This window comes from Cebus imitator, unplaced genomic scaffold (assembly GCF_001604975.1).
Source record: "Cebus imitator isolate Cc_AM_T3 unplaced genomic scaffold, Cebus_imitator-1.0 Scaffold263, whole genome shotgun sequence".
Lineage (NCBI taxonomy): Eukaryota > Metazoa > Chordata > Mammalia > Primates > Cebidae > Cebus > Cebus imitator.
The window spans coordinates 795,555-811,907 of record NW_016107578.1 but is presented as its reverse complement, the minus strand read 5'-3'; the positions used below and the strand labels follow the sequence as shown (position 1 = coordinate 811,907).

Below are 16,353 nucleotides of genomic sequence, written 5' to 3'. Positions count from 1 at the left end.
CCGTCTCAAAAAAAAAAAAAAAAAAAACAGAGCTGGAGCAGAAGTGCTATAAGCCTGGGCTCCAGGAGAGCCCGGGGGGCTGTCCTGTGAGGAGAGAACCCAGCACGTCCACCACGGTCCAGCCTGTGTGGCTGCTTTCCTGGACTGCTGCCATCTGTCTGAGACCCTGAGGCGGGAGGCCCGAGAGAATCAGCTGCTTCTGGGAACAAGTGAGTGGGCCGTGGCAGGAGATGCAGGGTGGGAGTTTCGTGGGGGATATAGAGTGACACAGGACAGGCTAAGGGGTGATATGGGCTATGGGGGATTGGAGAAGAGGACTCCACTACGATTCTGGTGGAACACGGAAGGAACATGAAGGAGACTCCGCCTCACACCTGCTCCCTGCAGCAGATGAAGAGGAGGACTTGGATGGTCTCTTTGAGGATGACATGCGTGTACGGACCCTGTTCCCCGAGAGCTGGCTCTGGAGGAAGTTCACTCTGCCAAAGAGTGACTTGGGGTAGGACATTGGCCCCCATGCCAGAATCTGGTCCCAGGTCCTTGCAATCATCAGTGGATGCTGGTCAGGGACAGTGGCCCCAGCAGTGATGTTGAGCCTCAGGACAGTCAACAATGGGGAAAATATCTTAATGGGTTCCCTAAAAAGATGACGACCCTCTAGTGTTGCTGTCACTAATGAGATGACCTGATGATTCTCAATAGTGACCATAACCCCTGCATGGTGACCCCCGACCCAGAGACTCTGTCCATGCAGCACAAACTCAGTGATGTGCCCTCACTCCCAGCAGCATCTCCCACTACCCCATCTCCGTGAACATGCTGGATTCCATCACCACATGGCAGTTTGTGGCGGTCAGCCTCAAGGCTGGTCAAGGTGATCCCCAGCAAGCCCAGTGCTAAGGGAATGTGGGTATGGAGACCCTACCCAGCCCCTCTCCCCAGCCCAGCCCCTGCTTAAACCCAGCGTGCTCTCCTGGCTGTAGGTCCCTGTGTCTCAGACCCCTCTGAGCTGACAGTTATGAAATCCTTCTTTGTGGACCTTAAGTTGCCCCACTCGGTGATCAGGAACGAACAGGTGCAGATCCAAGCCGTGTTGCACAATTTCAGGAATCGTCAGGCCAAGGTGAAGCCCCTGAGCCCTCAACTTCCTGCCAAAATCTCTGCTAGTGTGTATTTTATTTTATGCTTAAATTATTTTTATTTGTTTATTGAGATGGAGTCTTGCTCTGTTGCCCAGGCTGGAATGTAGTGGTGTGATCTCGGCTCACTGCAACCTCCACCTCCAGGGTTCAAGTGATTCTCCTACCTCAGCCTTCCAAGTAGCTGGAACTACAGGCATGCACCACCCCACCATGCCCCGTTAATTTTTGTATTTTTAGTAGAGACAGGGTTTCACCATGTCGGCCAGGTTGGTCTCGAACCCCTGACCTCAAGCAATCTGCCCGCCTCAGCCTCCGAAAGTGCTGGGATTACAGGGTAAGCCACTGTGCCCAGCCTATTTTATTTATTTATTTATTGAGATGGAGTTTTCTCTGTTACCCAGGCTGGAGTGCAGTGGTGTGATCTCAGTTAACTGCAACCTCCATCTCCCGGGTTCAAGCAATTCTCCTACCTCAACCTCCTGAGTAGCTGGGACTACAGGCGCCCGCCGCCACACCTGGCTAATTTTTGTATTTTTAGTAGAGACAGGGTTTTGCCATGTTGGCCAGGCTGATCTCAAACTCCTGACCTCAAGTGATCCACCCACCTCGGCCTCCCAAAGTGCTGGGATTACAGGTGTGAACCACTGCACCTAGCCTATTTTATTTTATTTTTGGAAACAGTCTCACTCTGTTGCCCAGGCTAGAGTGCAGTGGCGCGATCCCAGCTCACCGCAACCTCACCTCACAGGTTCAAGTGATTCTCATGCCTCAGCTTCCCCAGTAGCTGGGGTCACAGATGTGTGCCACCATGCCTGGCTAATTTTTAGTATTTTGAGCAGACAGAATTTTGCTGGTTGCCCAGAGTGGTCTCAAACTCCTGAGCTCAGGCAATCCACCCTCCTTGGCCTCCCAAAGTGTTAGGATTACAGGCGGGAGCCACCATGCCCAGCCTGTTAGTGTGTTTTAGAAAAGGAAATTGGGTGTATTTATTATTCCCATGGGTCAGTGAAGTGGAGGCTGTTTTGGAAAATCTAAGGTAGTCTCTTATTTAGCCAGGCATATTGGCACACACCTGTATTTCAGCTGCTTGAGAGGCTGAGGTAGGGGATGGCTTGAACCAGGAGACTAAGGTTGCAGTGAGCTGTGATTGCACCACTGCACTCCAGCCTGGGTGACAGAGTGAGACCTTGTCTCTACAAAAAGTAATTTTAAGAAGGTTAGTTAGCCAGTCTTGGTGGCATGCACCTGTGGTCCCAGCTACTCAGGAAGCTAAAGCAGGAGAGTCGCTTGAGCCCAGGAGTTCCAGGCTGCACTGAGTCGTATTTGTGCCACTCCACTCCAATCTGGGTGACACAGCAAGACAAAGAAAGAGGAAGGAAGGGAGGAAGGGAGGGAGGGAGGGAGGGAGGAAGGGAGGAAGCAGGGAAGGGAGGAAGGAATTAATTTAAACCTTACAACAACCCCATCAGATGGGTACTATTATTGTTTTTGGTTTACAGATAAGGAAATTGAAGCACAGAGAGGTTAAAGGGCTTGCCTGGAGTCACACAGCACATAAATGGCAGATGGGGCTCTGACTCAGGCTGGGTCTGTGGTCCCCATCACTAGGCTTCACTGTCACTTACTTGGGCATCTCAGGGAAGGGAGGGGACTGTGACACTAGGGTCCTGGACCATGCCATGCATCGATACCCCCTCCCTTTGCCCATCCTGCCCTAGGTCCGAGTGGAGTTCCCCACAAAGAGCCGCTGTGCAGCGTGTCAAAGCCAGGAGCACCATCCTGCCAGGTGGTGGTCATGCCCCCCACCTCCTCCAAGATGGTACCCTTTGTGCTTCTCCCTCTGGAGATAGGCAAAGTGGACATGGAGGTCAAGGCTGTGGGCTATGGGATCCAGGACCACGTGAAGAAGACACTCTTGGTCCGGGTAATGGGCACCCCTAGCTCCCTAGCTGCTGGTGCAGACAGCAGGGCTTCCACCAGGTCCAGGCTGTGTGATCGTGGATGGGGCAGGTGGGCCCAGGATTGATAAACAGGGCTCCTAGATGGGAGTGAGGTGAGAGAGAACAGATCTGAAAGTTCAGTCGGTCAGCCAAGCACGGTGGTTTACACCAGTAATCTCGGTAGTTTGGGAGACTGAGGCGGGTGGATCATCTGAGGTCAGGAGTTTGAGACCAGCCTGGCCAACATGGTGAAACCCCATCTCTACTAAAAATACAAAATTAACTGGGTGTGGAGGTGCACACCTGTAGTCCCAGCTATTCGGGAAGCTGAGGCAGGAGAATCACTTGAACCTGGGAAGTGGAGGATGCAGTGAGCCAAGATGTCACCACTGTACTCCAGCCTGGGTGACAGAGTGAGGCTCCGTCTTAAAAACAAAACAAAACAAAACAAAAAAAAAAAACAAAGAAAAAGAAAAAAGTTTAGTCAGTGGACTGATGCGAGGGGCTCACAAGACCCCACTTCAAAGGAGTCAGGCTTGGGATCAAATCTTGTCTGTGCTTTGTGACCTTGGGCAACTTACTTAACTTCTCTGTTCTGAGCCTCCATTTCTTTGTTTGCAGGATGAGGATAATTATCACACCCACGAATAATCAGAGAGTTGCGAAAATGACCAATAACCAGTGGTGGCTCATGCCTGTAATCCTAGCACTTTGGGGGGCCACGGCGGGTGAATCATGAGATCAGGAGTTCAAGACTAGCCTGGCCAACATGGTGAAACCCTGTCTCTACTAAAAATACAAAAAATTAGCTGCGCATGGTGGTGGGTGCCCATAATCTCAGCTACTTGGGAGGCTGGGGCAGGAGAATCACTTGAACCTAGGAGGCGGAGATTGCAGTGAGCCGAGATCATGCCACTGCACTCCAGCCTGGGTGACAGTGCAGGACTCTGTCTAATTAAAAAAAAAAATTAGTCTGTTGTGGTGGTATGCACCTGTAGTCCCAGTTACTCAAAAAGCCAAAAGGGGATTGCTTGAGCCCATAAAATTGAGCCTGAAGCTGAGATCATGCCATTGCACTCCAGCCTGGGTGACAGAGCAAAAAACAAACAAATGAACAAAAAACTTTATTTACTTTACAGACACATGTTTAACGCTTAAGATATAGGTGCTTAAGAATATTAACTCAGTCATCTGTAGTGGCACCCTCCTGTATTCCCAGCTATTTGGGAGGCTGAAGTGGAAGGATCATTTGAGCATAGAAATTTGAGTCTAGCCTGGACAAACTAGAGAGAATCCTTCTCTGGAAGAAAAAAAAAAAAAAAACATTAACTAAGCCAGCCATGGTGGTTCATGCCTGTAGTCCCAGCACTTTGGGAGGCCAAAGTAGGTGAATCACTTCAGGCCAAGAGTTCAAGATCAGCCTGGCCAACATAGCTTAACCCCATCTCTACTAAAAATACAAAAATTAGCCTGGTGTGGTGGTATGCACCTGTAATCCCAGCTACTCAGGAGGCTGGGGCACAAGAATCACTTGAACCTGTCTCAAAAAAAAATTAACTAATTCAGTCCTCCAAACAACCCTATGAGGTAGGGACAATTATTATCCCCCTTTTACAGATGAGAAAACTGAGGCAGAGAGAGGGTAATTTTCCCAATGACACACAGCTAGGAAGCAGAAGAGCTGGGATTTGAACCCAGGCATTTGGGCTCCAGAGTCTGTGCTTATCATAGTGCAGCAACGCCTCCTCTCACCGTCACTGCGATTGTCATAATTACTGTGGTTGCTGTTTTTACTTTTGACTTATATCCTCCTCTCATCCCTCAGGCAGGAGGTCAGATTCAGCAAATGTCCCGTAGCATCCTCCTGAACCCCTAAGGTTTGTGAGCTCTGCAGGGGACATGTGAGATCCTGGGGCCATGCTGGGATGGAGGAGGGAGTGGGCATGAGGGGGTGTGCCCAGGTGGGAATCCCCAGCCCCACAGCCTACTTGTCACAGAAGGTTATGCTTCTTCAGGTCGGATCCAGACAGAACTGGTGCCAAGACAGGAGTTCTTGAACATGGTACCCGACATGCAGGCAGAAGTGTTTATCAGCGTTCAAGGTGCTGGGGGACACAGGGATGTGGGGAGGGCTGGCGCTGGGTCCTCTAAGGTCCACGAGGCATCAGGGCCAGAGGAACTGGGGGTGGCCATGTGGGGTGATCAGTGAACCGTGGTGGCATAGGCAGAGGCCACTCCCAGGGTCACCCAGCTCACCCACCTGACAGGTGACATCCTTGGTGAGATGATTGTGGGCAGCCTGACACCCGAAGAGTTGCAGCAGCTGCTGCGGGTCCCCAAGGGCTGCCCCGAGCAGACACTGAGCTCCCTGATGCCTGTCGTCATCCTGACCCGCTATTTGGATGCCACCGGCCAGTGGGGCAAGTCGGGGTGGAGCACAGGGACCAGGTGATGAAGAATATTGTCAGCGGTGAGAGCAGGAACCTTCCCAGGGCCTCCATGGGGGTGCCTGGGGCTCTCCTGGAGGGTGGCTGGGGTACCCCCAAGATTGGGGAAATCTTTGTGGGACGACCCCCAGCCTCAGGCACTAACACCCACACTGTGACTCCTCCTCCAGACTACAACTTGATACTAAATTCCCCAAGGTCATCCTGTGACTGTGACTTCCCAGGCTTCAATTTTTTTTTTTTTTTTTTTTTTGTTTTTTTTCTTTTTTTTTTTTTTTTTTTTTTTTTTGCAGTGAAGTCTCACTGTGTCACCTAGGCTGGGGTGCAATGGCGAGATCTCAGCTTACTGCAACCTCCACCTCCCAGGTTCAAGCCATTCTCCTGCCTAAGCCTCCTGAATACCTGGGATTACAGATGCCTGCCACCATGCCCATTAATTTTTGCATTTTAATTAATTAATTTATTTATTTTGAGATACAGTCTCACTCTGTCACCCAGACTGGAGTGCAATGGTGCGATTTCGGCTCTCTTAAACCTCTGCCTCCTGAGTTTGATCGATTCTCCTGCCTTGGCCTCCTGCAGAGCTGGAATTACAGGTGCCAGCCATCACAGCTGGCTCATTTTTGGATTTTTTGTAGAGATGGGGTTTTGCCATCTTGGTTAGGCTGCTCTTGAACTCCTGACCTCAGGTGATCCACCTGCCTTGGCTTCCCAAAGTGCTGGAATTACAGATATGAGCCACTGCACACAGCCTCCAGGCTTCAATCTTGTGACAGACACCCTGATTTTTCCCAAAAAGCCATCCTGCCAGAGGATGTTATACTGGGACCCTGCTCCAGGTTACATTCCCTCCGTTTCATTCCCAGGGAATCTCAGGGAACACCCAGGCAGCAAACCCCAGAATAACCCCAGGGAGTGGCATCTTGGTTGCACCTGGATGCTGACACCTCCCAGGTTACAACCAAACACCCCAGGGAGCAACCAGAGAGGAACACCCCTGGTAACACCCACAGACCTCTGAGCTAATTGGTCCCAGGTTACCCTCAGACTCCAGCTTTTCCTCCAGGTCTTCTCAAGCAGTGACTCCTCAGGGAACATCCAGATACTGTCACCCCGATGCTCCAAACAAACAGTAAACCGCTGGGTGTGGTGGCTCACACCTGTAATCCCAGCACTTTGGGAGGCCGAGGTGGGGAGATCACGAGGTCAGGAGATCAAGACATCCTGCTCGACATGGTGAAATCCCGTCTCTGCTAAAAACACATAAAAAGTTAGCCAGGCGTGGTGGTGTGTGCCTATAATCCCAGCTACTTGGGAGGCTGAGTGAGGCAGGGGAATCGCTTGAACCCGGGAGTCAGAGGTTGCAGTGAGCCGAGATCGCACCACTACACTCCAGCCTGATGATGGAGCAAGACTCCATCTCAAAAACAAAAACAGTAAACCTCCAGGGGAACTTCAGGTAATACCCAAGTAGCAAGGCTGAGAATGCATCTGAAAGGCTGGGCGCAGTGGCTCATACCTATAATCCCAGCATTTTGGGAGGCCAAGGCAGGAGGATCGCTTGAGCCTAGGAGTTTGAGACCAGCCTCGGCAACATAGTGAGACCTCATCTGTACAAAACATTTAAAAATTGGCCAGTTATGGTGGTTGGTGCTGCAGTCTTAGCTACTCAGGAGGCTGAGTGGAAGGATTGCTCAGCCCAGGAGTTTGAGACTAGCTTGGGCAACATAGTGAGACCTCGTCTCTAAAAAGTTAGCATGGTGTGGTGGCCTGCACCTGCAGTCCCAGCTACTTGGGAGGCTGAGGTGGGAGGATAGCTTGATCCAGGAAGGTTGAGGCTGCAGTGAGCTATGATTGTACCACTACACTCCAGCCTGGGTGACAGAATGAGTCCTGGTCTCAAAAAAATAAAAATAAATAAAAAGAGGGCCAGCCATGGTGGCTTATACCTGTAATCCCAGCACTTTGGGAGACTGAGGCAGGTAGATCACCTGAGGTCAGGAGTTTGACACCAGCCTGGTCAACAAAGTGAAACCCTGTCTCTACTAAAAATACAAAAATTAGCCGGGCACGGTGGTGTGCATCTCTAGTCCCAACTACTCAGGAGGCTGAGGCAGGAGAATCTCTTGAACCTGGGAGGCAGAGGTTGCAGTGAGCTGAGATCGCGCCACTGCATTCCAGCCTGGGTGACAGAGCCAGATTCCATCTCAAAAAAATAAAAAATAGAAAATAAAAAAATAAGGAGTACACCGGCAAGGTACTCATCTAAGATTACACCCCAAAGTAACCTCCCCTGGGTGACACCGACATACTGACACCCCAGGTTTACATCCAAGATATAACTCCCAAGAAAACTTCCTGAAGTCCTAGCCATGGTGGTTCACATCTGTAATCCCAGCACTTTGGGAGGTTGAGGCGGGTGGATCACCTGAGGTCAGGAGATGGAGACCTGGTCAATATGGTGAAACCCTGTCTCTACTAAAAATACAAAAAAAAAATTAGCTGGGCGTGGTGGCAGGTGCCTGTAATCCCAGATGCTTGGGAGGCTGAGGCAGGAGAATTGCTTGAATCTGGGAGACGGAAGTTACAGGGAGCCAAGATCACACCACTTCACTCCAGCCTGGGCAACAGAGGAAAACTCTGCCTCAAAAAAAAAAAAAAAAAAAAAAAAACCCTCCAAAAAAAAAAAAAAAAAAAAAAAAAAAATCTGCTTCCCAAGCTGTATATAAGATGGGCAAAAATTTTAAAAATTAAAAAAATTAAAAGGGCCAGGCACAGTGGCTCACGCCTGTAATCCAAGCACTTTGGAGGCCAAGGCAGGCAGATCGCCTGAGGTTGGGAGTTCAAGACCAACCTCACCTGACCAACATAGTGAAACCCCGTCTTTTTCAAAAAAAATTAAAATAAAATAAAGAAAAGGAAAGAAAAGAAAAAGGAAATCTCCCAGGTAGTGCCCCTCCCAGGTTGCATGTAGACAACACCTTCTATGATTTCTTCCAGCAGCAACCCCAAGGCTGGCATGCCCTGCCCCAGAGTCCCCGAGGTGAAGGTTATCTGGGTTATACCCAGAGACAACTGCCTCCTGGGTCCCTCAAAGTCATTCCTGAGCCCTGCCCTTCACTTACGCCTGGGCCCTAAACCCCCCTCCAGAGTACACCTGGACAATAGGTCGCCCCTTCTAGATGACCTCCAGGTGTGACACCCCCATGCCACCTCCAGTCCCTGCCCGCCAGGTTCTACCTGTAACACTGATTGTCCCTCCAAGCCCTGCTCTGTTTCCCCAGGGTACACCCAGCTGCTGACCCACCGGAGTTCAGACGGCACCTACCACACCTCCAAGGGGAACCCAGGAAGCACCTGGTGAGGATGACCCTGTCTCTCCTGCCACTGCCACCCTCGAAGCCCAAGGGGCCAGCCTGGGGCCTGATGTCCCAGGAGCATCCACGCTGCAGAGTATTGGGGTCTTGGGGTGTCCAGTGCATAGGCCTGGGGCATTCTGCACTGGCAGACCTGGGCAGCGGTGAACAGCAGGGTCTACCTGGGAGGGTATGCATGGCCCATGGTGTAGACTCCCCTGTCCCAGAGCCCCCTTGGCTGCCGTTCACAGGTGACACCCTCGCTCTCTCCTGACAGGCTTACAAACTGTGTGTTTCGCGTCTTTGCCCCGGCCTACCCTACGATGATGACCAGTGTGCTTGACCTGCCCTCTCTCTGTGCCATGGCCAACTGGATCATCATCAACAGGCAGGCGGAGGACGGGCACCTCCTGGAGAAGGGACCTGTGGTCATGACATCCATGCAGGTGGTCACAGCCCTCCCTGCCCAGGCCATTCAAACCCATCCGCAGGGCTCTGTGCACTAAGAGGGGGATTTCAGGCTCCCAATCTGTTCTTGGGCAGATGAGAACAGAAAAGAGCCGAGGCTCAGCGCCAAGGATCACACCCGCCCTGGTCTGAACCACTTTGTGCTCTGGTAGAATGTGGGTGAGGCTGGGCACATCTGGGAACCCGTCTCTTCCTCATCCCCACATCAAGCCGTGGCCTGCCCTGGCCCTCCTCCCTTGGAGACTGTGTCCTCCCCAGCTTGCACAGCCAACTCCACCATGAGTCCCTTTACACCAGCATCCAGATAAGTCTTTCAAACGCAGTCTGGCAGGTCTCTCTCTTGCTCAAACACCTGCTGTGGCTCACAGCTACCTTTATCTGTATCTCCTCCTAGGCCTCACCTCACCACTCCCTGCTCACTATGCACACTTAACCATTCATGGGCTCTTCCAACTCTCCCCCAGAAAGGGCTTTTGCTGTCCTCTCTGCATGCATCAGGCCAAATTATTATTGTTATTAATTATTTTGAGAAAGAGTTCCACTCTGTTACCCAGGCTGCAATGCAGTGGCATGATCTTAACTCACTGCAACCTCCAACTCCCGGGTTCAAGTGATTCATATGCCTCGGCCACCCTGAGATTACAGGCATGTACCACTGCACCCAGCTAATTTTTACATTTTTGTTTTAGTAGACATGGGTTTTCACCATGTTGTCCGGGCTGGTCTCAAACTCCTGGCCACAAGTGATCTGCCTGCCTCAGCCTCCCAAAGTTCTGGCATTACAGACATGAGCCACAGTGCCCAGCCTATTATTATTGTTTTTAGAGACAGGATCTTGTTCTGTCACCCAGGCTGGAATGCAGTGGCACAATCATAGCTCACTACAGCATCAAACTTCTGAGCTCAAGAGATCCTCCTGCCTCAGCCACCTCAGTGGTTGGGACTACAGGTGCACACCGCCATTCCTGGCTAATTTTTTTTTTTTTTTTTTTTGAGATGAAGTCTCGCTCTTTTGCCCAGGCTGGAGTGGTGGGATCTCAGCTCACTGCAGCTTCTGCCTCCCAGGTTCAAGCGATTTTCCTGCCTCAGCTTCCTGAGTAGCTGGGACTACAGATGCCCACCACCACACCTGCTAATTTTTGTAGTTTTAGTAGAGACAGGGTTTCTCCATGTGGGCCAGGCTGGTCTCAAACTCCTGACCTCAGGTGATCCACCTACCTCAGCCTCCCAAAGTGCTGTGATTACAGGCATGAGCCATCACCCCTGGCCCTGACATGACCTTCTTATAAGGGCACCTGTCATTAGACAAGGTCTACTCTAATCCAGTATGACCTCGTCTTAATTTTAATCACATCCTCAAAGACCTGATTTCCAAAGAAGATCACATCTTGAGGTCCTGTGTGAACATGAATTTTGGGGGACACTATTCAAGTCTGGACAGGAGGTGAGGGTGGAAGCTGGGGTACTAAAGAGATGTTTGAACCCTGAGTTGGCCATTTCCTAGAAATGGGAAGTCTTTGCCATTCTGACCCTGTTTTCTCATCAGGAAAATGGGGCTGCTGCCAGAATACTCTGAGATGGTGTACAGAGCTGAGCCTCTCGGGTTCATAGCTTTTTGTTTGTTTCTTTGTTTTGTTTTGTTTTTAGAGATGGGGTTTTACCATGTTGGTCGGGTTGGTCTCAAACTCCCGACTTCAGGTGATCCACCCGTCTCGGCCTCCCAAAGTGCTGGGATTACAAGCATGAGTCAGCATGCCCAGCCTTGTTTTGTTTTTGAGACAGAGTTTCGCTCCGTCATCCAGGCTAGAGTGCAGTGGCATGATCTCGGCTCACTGCAACTTCTACCTCCCGGGTTCAAGCAATTCTCCTGCCTCAGCCTCCCCAGCAACTGGGCTTCCAGGCACCCACCATCACGACCAACTAATTTTTATATTTTTATAGGGACAGAGTTTCACCATGTTGGCCAGGCTGGTCTCAAACTCCTGACCTCAGGTGATCCCATTGCTGCGGCCTCCCAAAGTGCTGGGATTGCAGATGTGAGCCACCACGCCTGGCTGATGGCTTTTGTTAGTAGGGCAGACCCCAGGGAGGGAAACCTCTCCTCTCTGTCTTCATCCCACCTCCACCATTATCCAGCCCAGAGCTGGGTACCTGGAAGCTTCTCAGGCTCAGACAGGAGAGGCTGAAGAGGGCATCTCCAAGATGCTGAGGGGATCACATGGGGGACTCTGCATCATCCACAGGGTGGCTACCAAGGCTCCGAGGTGAACATATCCCTCACAGCTCTTGTCTTGATAGCCCTGGATGAGGGAAAGGAGTTGTGCAGCCAGGAGATACCGGTAGGATCCTGGAGAGGAGGGCAGGATCTGTGGGGTCCTCCAGCCCTAGCACCTGGAAAGCTCTTCCACCCTCACATCCCTCTGGGTCCCTCTAATGCCCAGACTTCTTTTCTCTGGTGATCTCCCTCTGGCCTCCTCCCTCTGACCCTCTAGAATTTGATGACCAGCATCGAGCAAGCCCCTGGATTCCTGGAGAGAAAACTCCCCGACAACATTTGCCAGACAACATTTGCCATAGCCACAGTATCCTACGCACTGGCGCTTGCCAACAGCCCCCGGGCCAACGACCACCTGGACAGCTTTGCCAGCCATGGTGGGTGTGGGCCCTTCTTAGTCAACCTCAGTCGTGGAGTGAGGAGGGGGTGATCTTAAACCCAGCAAGGTGTCACTCATCACTTAATGTTTCCTGAGCATCCACTGTGTGTCAACTCTTGAGCTCAGACCCTGTGAGACCAAGGTAAGCAACACTGATAAGGTCCCCGCCCTCAACGATCCTACAGTCCTTGGGAGAGACAATCAGAAGACAGGCAGGTCACTATATAATTCCAAACTGAATCCAGGAGCAGTGGCTAATGTTTGTAATCCCAGAACTTTGGGAAGACGAGGCAGGAGGATCACCTGAGGTCAGGACTTTGAGACCAGCCTGGTCAACATGGTGAAACCCCATCTCTACTAAAAATATAAAAATTAGCCAGGTGTGGTGGCAGTTGCCTGTAATCCCAGCTGTTCGGGAGGCTGAGGCAGGAGAATCACTTGAACCCAAGAGGCAGAGGTTGCCGTGAGCTGAGATTGCACCACTGCACTCCAGCCTGGATGACAGCAGGAGACTCTGTCTCAAAATAATGATGACAATAATAATAATAATAATTCCAAACTGAGACAAGCACTGAGATGATAACACACAACGGGAGGGGAGTACAGATTGGGGGGCCGAGATGAAAGACAGAAAGACATACCTGCTAGGTATGGTGGCTCATGTCTGTAATCCCAGCCACTTGGGAGGCTGAGACAGGAGGATTGCTTGAGGCCAGGAGTTTGTGACCAAACTGAGCAACAGAGTGAGACCCCATCTCTAAACAAAAAAAAAGTTTGTGATTGGCTGGCTGTGGTGGTATACACCTGTAGTCCCAGCTACTAGGGAGGCTGAGGCAGGAGGATCACTTGAGTCCAGAAGGTCAAGGCTGCAGTGAGCTGTGATCACCCCACTGCACTCAAGCCTGGGCAACAGAGCAAGGCTCTGTCTCTATATAAAAATAAAAAAGGCTGGGCATGGTGGCTCATACCTGTAATCCCTGCACTTTGGGAGACCAAGGCCGGTAGCTCACAAGGTCAGGAGTTCGAGACCAGCCTGACCAACATGGTGAAACCCCATCTCTACTAAAAGTATAAAAATTAGCCAGGCATCGTGGTGCACGCCTGTTATCCCAGCTACTCAGGAGGCTGAGGCAGGAGAATCACTTGAACTTGGGAGGTAGAAGTTGCAGTGAGCTGAGATCTCACCACTCTACTCCAGCCTCAGTGACAGAGTGAGACTCTGTCTCAAAAAAACCTTTTTTTTTCCCAAGGTACACCTTCATGAAAGACCATGAACATTCCAAGCAAAAGGAGCAGCACAAGCAAACACCCTGAGGTGGAAAGACTGCTTGGTGTTGTCAAGGATGGAGAATGTTTTTTTCGTTTTGTTTTGTTTTTGATTTTTGTTTTTTTTGAGACAGAATCTCTCGCTCTGTCACCCAGGCTAGAGTGCAATGGCACGATCTCGGCTCACTGCAACCTCCACCTCCTGGGTTCAAGCAATTCTCCTGTCTCAGCCTCCTGAGTAACTGGGACTACAGGCACCCACCACCACATCCAGCTAACTTTTTAATTTTTAGTAGAGATGGGTTTCACCATATTGGCCAGGATGGTCTCAGACTCCTGACTTTATGATCCACCTGCCTCAGCCTCCCAAAGTGCTGAGATTACGGGTGTGAGCCGCTGAGCCCAGCAGGATGGAGAGGTTATAAAACCTTCCCCTGGTTGATTCTACCTCACCCCCAAGATATCCCATCTGCTACATTCCACAAGTCAAGGAAAGTGGAGCTAGGTAAATTTGCTTGCAGTGGGACTGGAGGGACCTAAAGGAACTTTTACTTGTTTTTTTTTTTTTTTTTTTTTGAGACAAAGTCTCACTCTTGTCTCCCAGGCTGGAGTACAATGGCATGATCTTGGCTCACTGCATCCTCCACCTCCCAGGTTCAAGCGATTCTCCTGCCTCAACCTCCCGAGTAGCTGGGATTATAAGTGCTCACCACCACACCCAACTAATTTTTTTGTATTTTTAGTAGAGACCAGGTTTCACCATGTTCGCCAGGCTGGTCTGGAACTCCTGACCTCAGGTGATCCGCCTGCCTCGGCCTCCCAGAGTTCTGGGATTATAAGCATGAGTCACCACGCCCAGCCAGGAACTTGTTTTTTTTAACTCAATTTCCCCATTGGCAAATAGAGTCCCGTCTCCTAGGGTCGTTCTGAAAATTGAATGTCCACATTTCCTCAGCAAAGAGCTTCACATAAAGTAGGTGATCAGGGCTGGGCACGGTGGTTCATGCCTATAATCTCAACACTTTGGGAGGTCAAAGTGAGAGAATGGCTTGAGGCCAGGAGTTCGAAACCAGCCTGGACAACATAATGAGAACCACCCCCACCCCCACCACAAAAATAAAAATAAAGAAGGTGATCAATAAAATGACAGATGAGAAAACTGGGCCAGATGGTACAAGGAGAGAGCAGGTTAAGGTGGGCAGGCCCAGCTCTGGGTGACAAGCCAGGCATCCCTATTTCTAGACAAAACCCATTGGCCAGTGGATGAGCAGAAGCTGGGCCACTGTACACCGTTGAGGCCACAGCCTATGCGCTCATGCAGAAGCTGGAGCTTGGCCGGCACAATGAGACACACCCCATCGCCAAGTGGCTACTAGAGAAGCAGGAGCTTGGAGAAGGCTTCGGGTCCACCCAGGTGATGGGGACCTCCGGGAGGTGAGGGCCGGGGTCGCTAGCCAAGGTGCTGACGCTCCCAGCCCAAGGTGGGAGTTGGGGGGGGGCTGTCCTTGGTCCTGACGCGCCGCCCAATGGCTTCTCGGGTGCTGTCTGTGGTGCTGATCCACATAGCCCCCACCCCCCCCACCCCACCCGCCGCTTCCCCACCCCATTCCAACACCCAGACCACGGTGGTGGCCCTTGAGGCTCTGACTCGCTTCCGCCAAGATGTTCCCTTCGAGAGCGTCCAGGATTTCCGTGTACAGATCAGTGCCCCAAAGAGAGCCTTGAATGTGAATTGGCAGATTGATGGCAACAATGCCTACCAGCAGTGGTCAGCAAAGGTATGGCACTGAGGGGCAGGCCAGAGTCCACGCAGAGGTGGCACTGGAGATGAGGCCAAGCATCATGTCCCTGCCGATCTCCCTCCCAAGATGATATCATAAGCATTGGAAATGTGGCTATACTGTCAATGTATTGATTCATTTATTCCACCAACATTTCCTGAGCATCTGCTATGTACCAATGAATGTCCTAGGCATTGGGGTTATGTTATGAAAGATCCGTTGTCCCTGCTCTTATGGGATTTATGATCTAGAAGGAAATGGGCCTGGCGCTGTGGCTTATGTCTGTGATCCCAGCACTTTGAGAGGCCGAGTTGGGTGGATCACCTGAGGTCAGGAGTTCGAGATCACTCTGGTCAACATAGTGAAACTCCATGTCTACTAAAAATACAAAAATTAACCAGACATGGGCATGCCTGCAATTCCAGCTACTTGAGAGGCTGAGGCAGGAGAATCGCTTGAACCCAGGAGGCAGAGGTTGTAGTGACCTGAGGTCACCTGAGAGTGAGAGTTTGTCTCAAAATATAAATAAATAAATAAATAAATAAATAAAAAGAAATGACACCTTGGGCAACATAGCGAGACCCCATCTCTACGAAAAAAGAAGAGAAGAAGTAAAACAACCAGTCTAAGGTCATGCATTGTTTAGTGGATGTCCTGGACAAATAGTTGTCCAGATGAAGAAAGCAGAGGGAAAGGAAGACTGTTCCTCCTCCTCTTCCCCCTCGTCCTCCTCCCCCCTCCCTTTCTCCCCCTCCCCTTTCCCCTCATCCTCCTCCTCCTTCTCCTTCTTCTTCTTCTTGAGACAGAGTCTCACTCACCTACCCAGGCTGGAGTGCAGTGGCACAATCTTGGCTCACTGCAACCTCCACCCTCCTGGGTTCAAGCAATTCTCCTGTGTCAGCCTCCCCAACAGCTGGGATTACAGGCATGCACCACCATGTCTGGTTACATTTTGCATTTTTAGTAGAGATGGGGTTTCACCATGATGGCCAGGCTGGTCTTGAACTCCTGGCCTCATGTGATCCACCTACCTCGGCTTCCCAAAGTCCTGGGATTACAGGCATGAACCACTGTTCCCGGCCAAGGAAAAGTGTTTCTGACATAGGGAACAGCATAGAGTGGAGACCCAGAGCCAGTCAGGCACAGGAGTAGTCAGAAGGGAGAACAGCAGATAAAGCAGGCTGTCAGGAGGCTAGCATGGCTCAGCAGTAGGGCTGTGAGGCCATGGAAAGAATTAGGACTTGATCCTATAGGCAGTGAGATTTGAGTGACTAGCTGTGATTTTTTTTTTCTTTCTTT

At 50.9% G+C, this 16,353-nt stretch overlaps 1 protein-coding gene across 1 annotated transcript; it reads left to right on the top strand.

The window, feature by feature from the left end:
- The first annotated feature begins 60 nt into the window (after positions 1-60).
- On the top strand, positions 61-12,102 carry LOC108283600 (putative protein C3P1). Its single transcript, XM_017500008.2, is given in 12 exon segments — positions 61-499; positions 789-874; positions 984-1,128; positions 1,238-1,245; positions 2,873-2,928; positions 4,908-4,959; positions 5,098-5,184; positions 8,814-8,889; positions 9,163-9,331; positions 11,597-11,692; positions 11,846-12,014; positions 12,017-12,102. Coding segments are annotated over 12 exon segments (1,233 nt in total). The 5' UTR covers positions 61-296.
- The last annotated feature ends 4,251 nt before the right edge of the window (positions 12,103-16,353 follow it).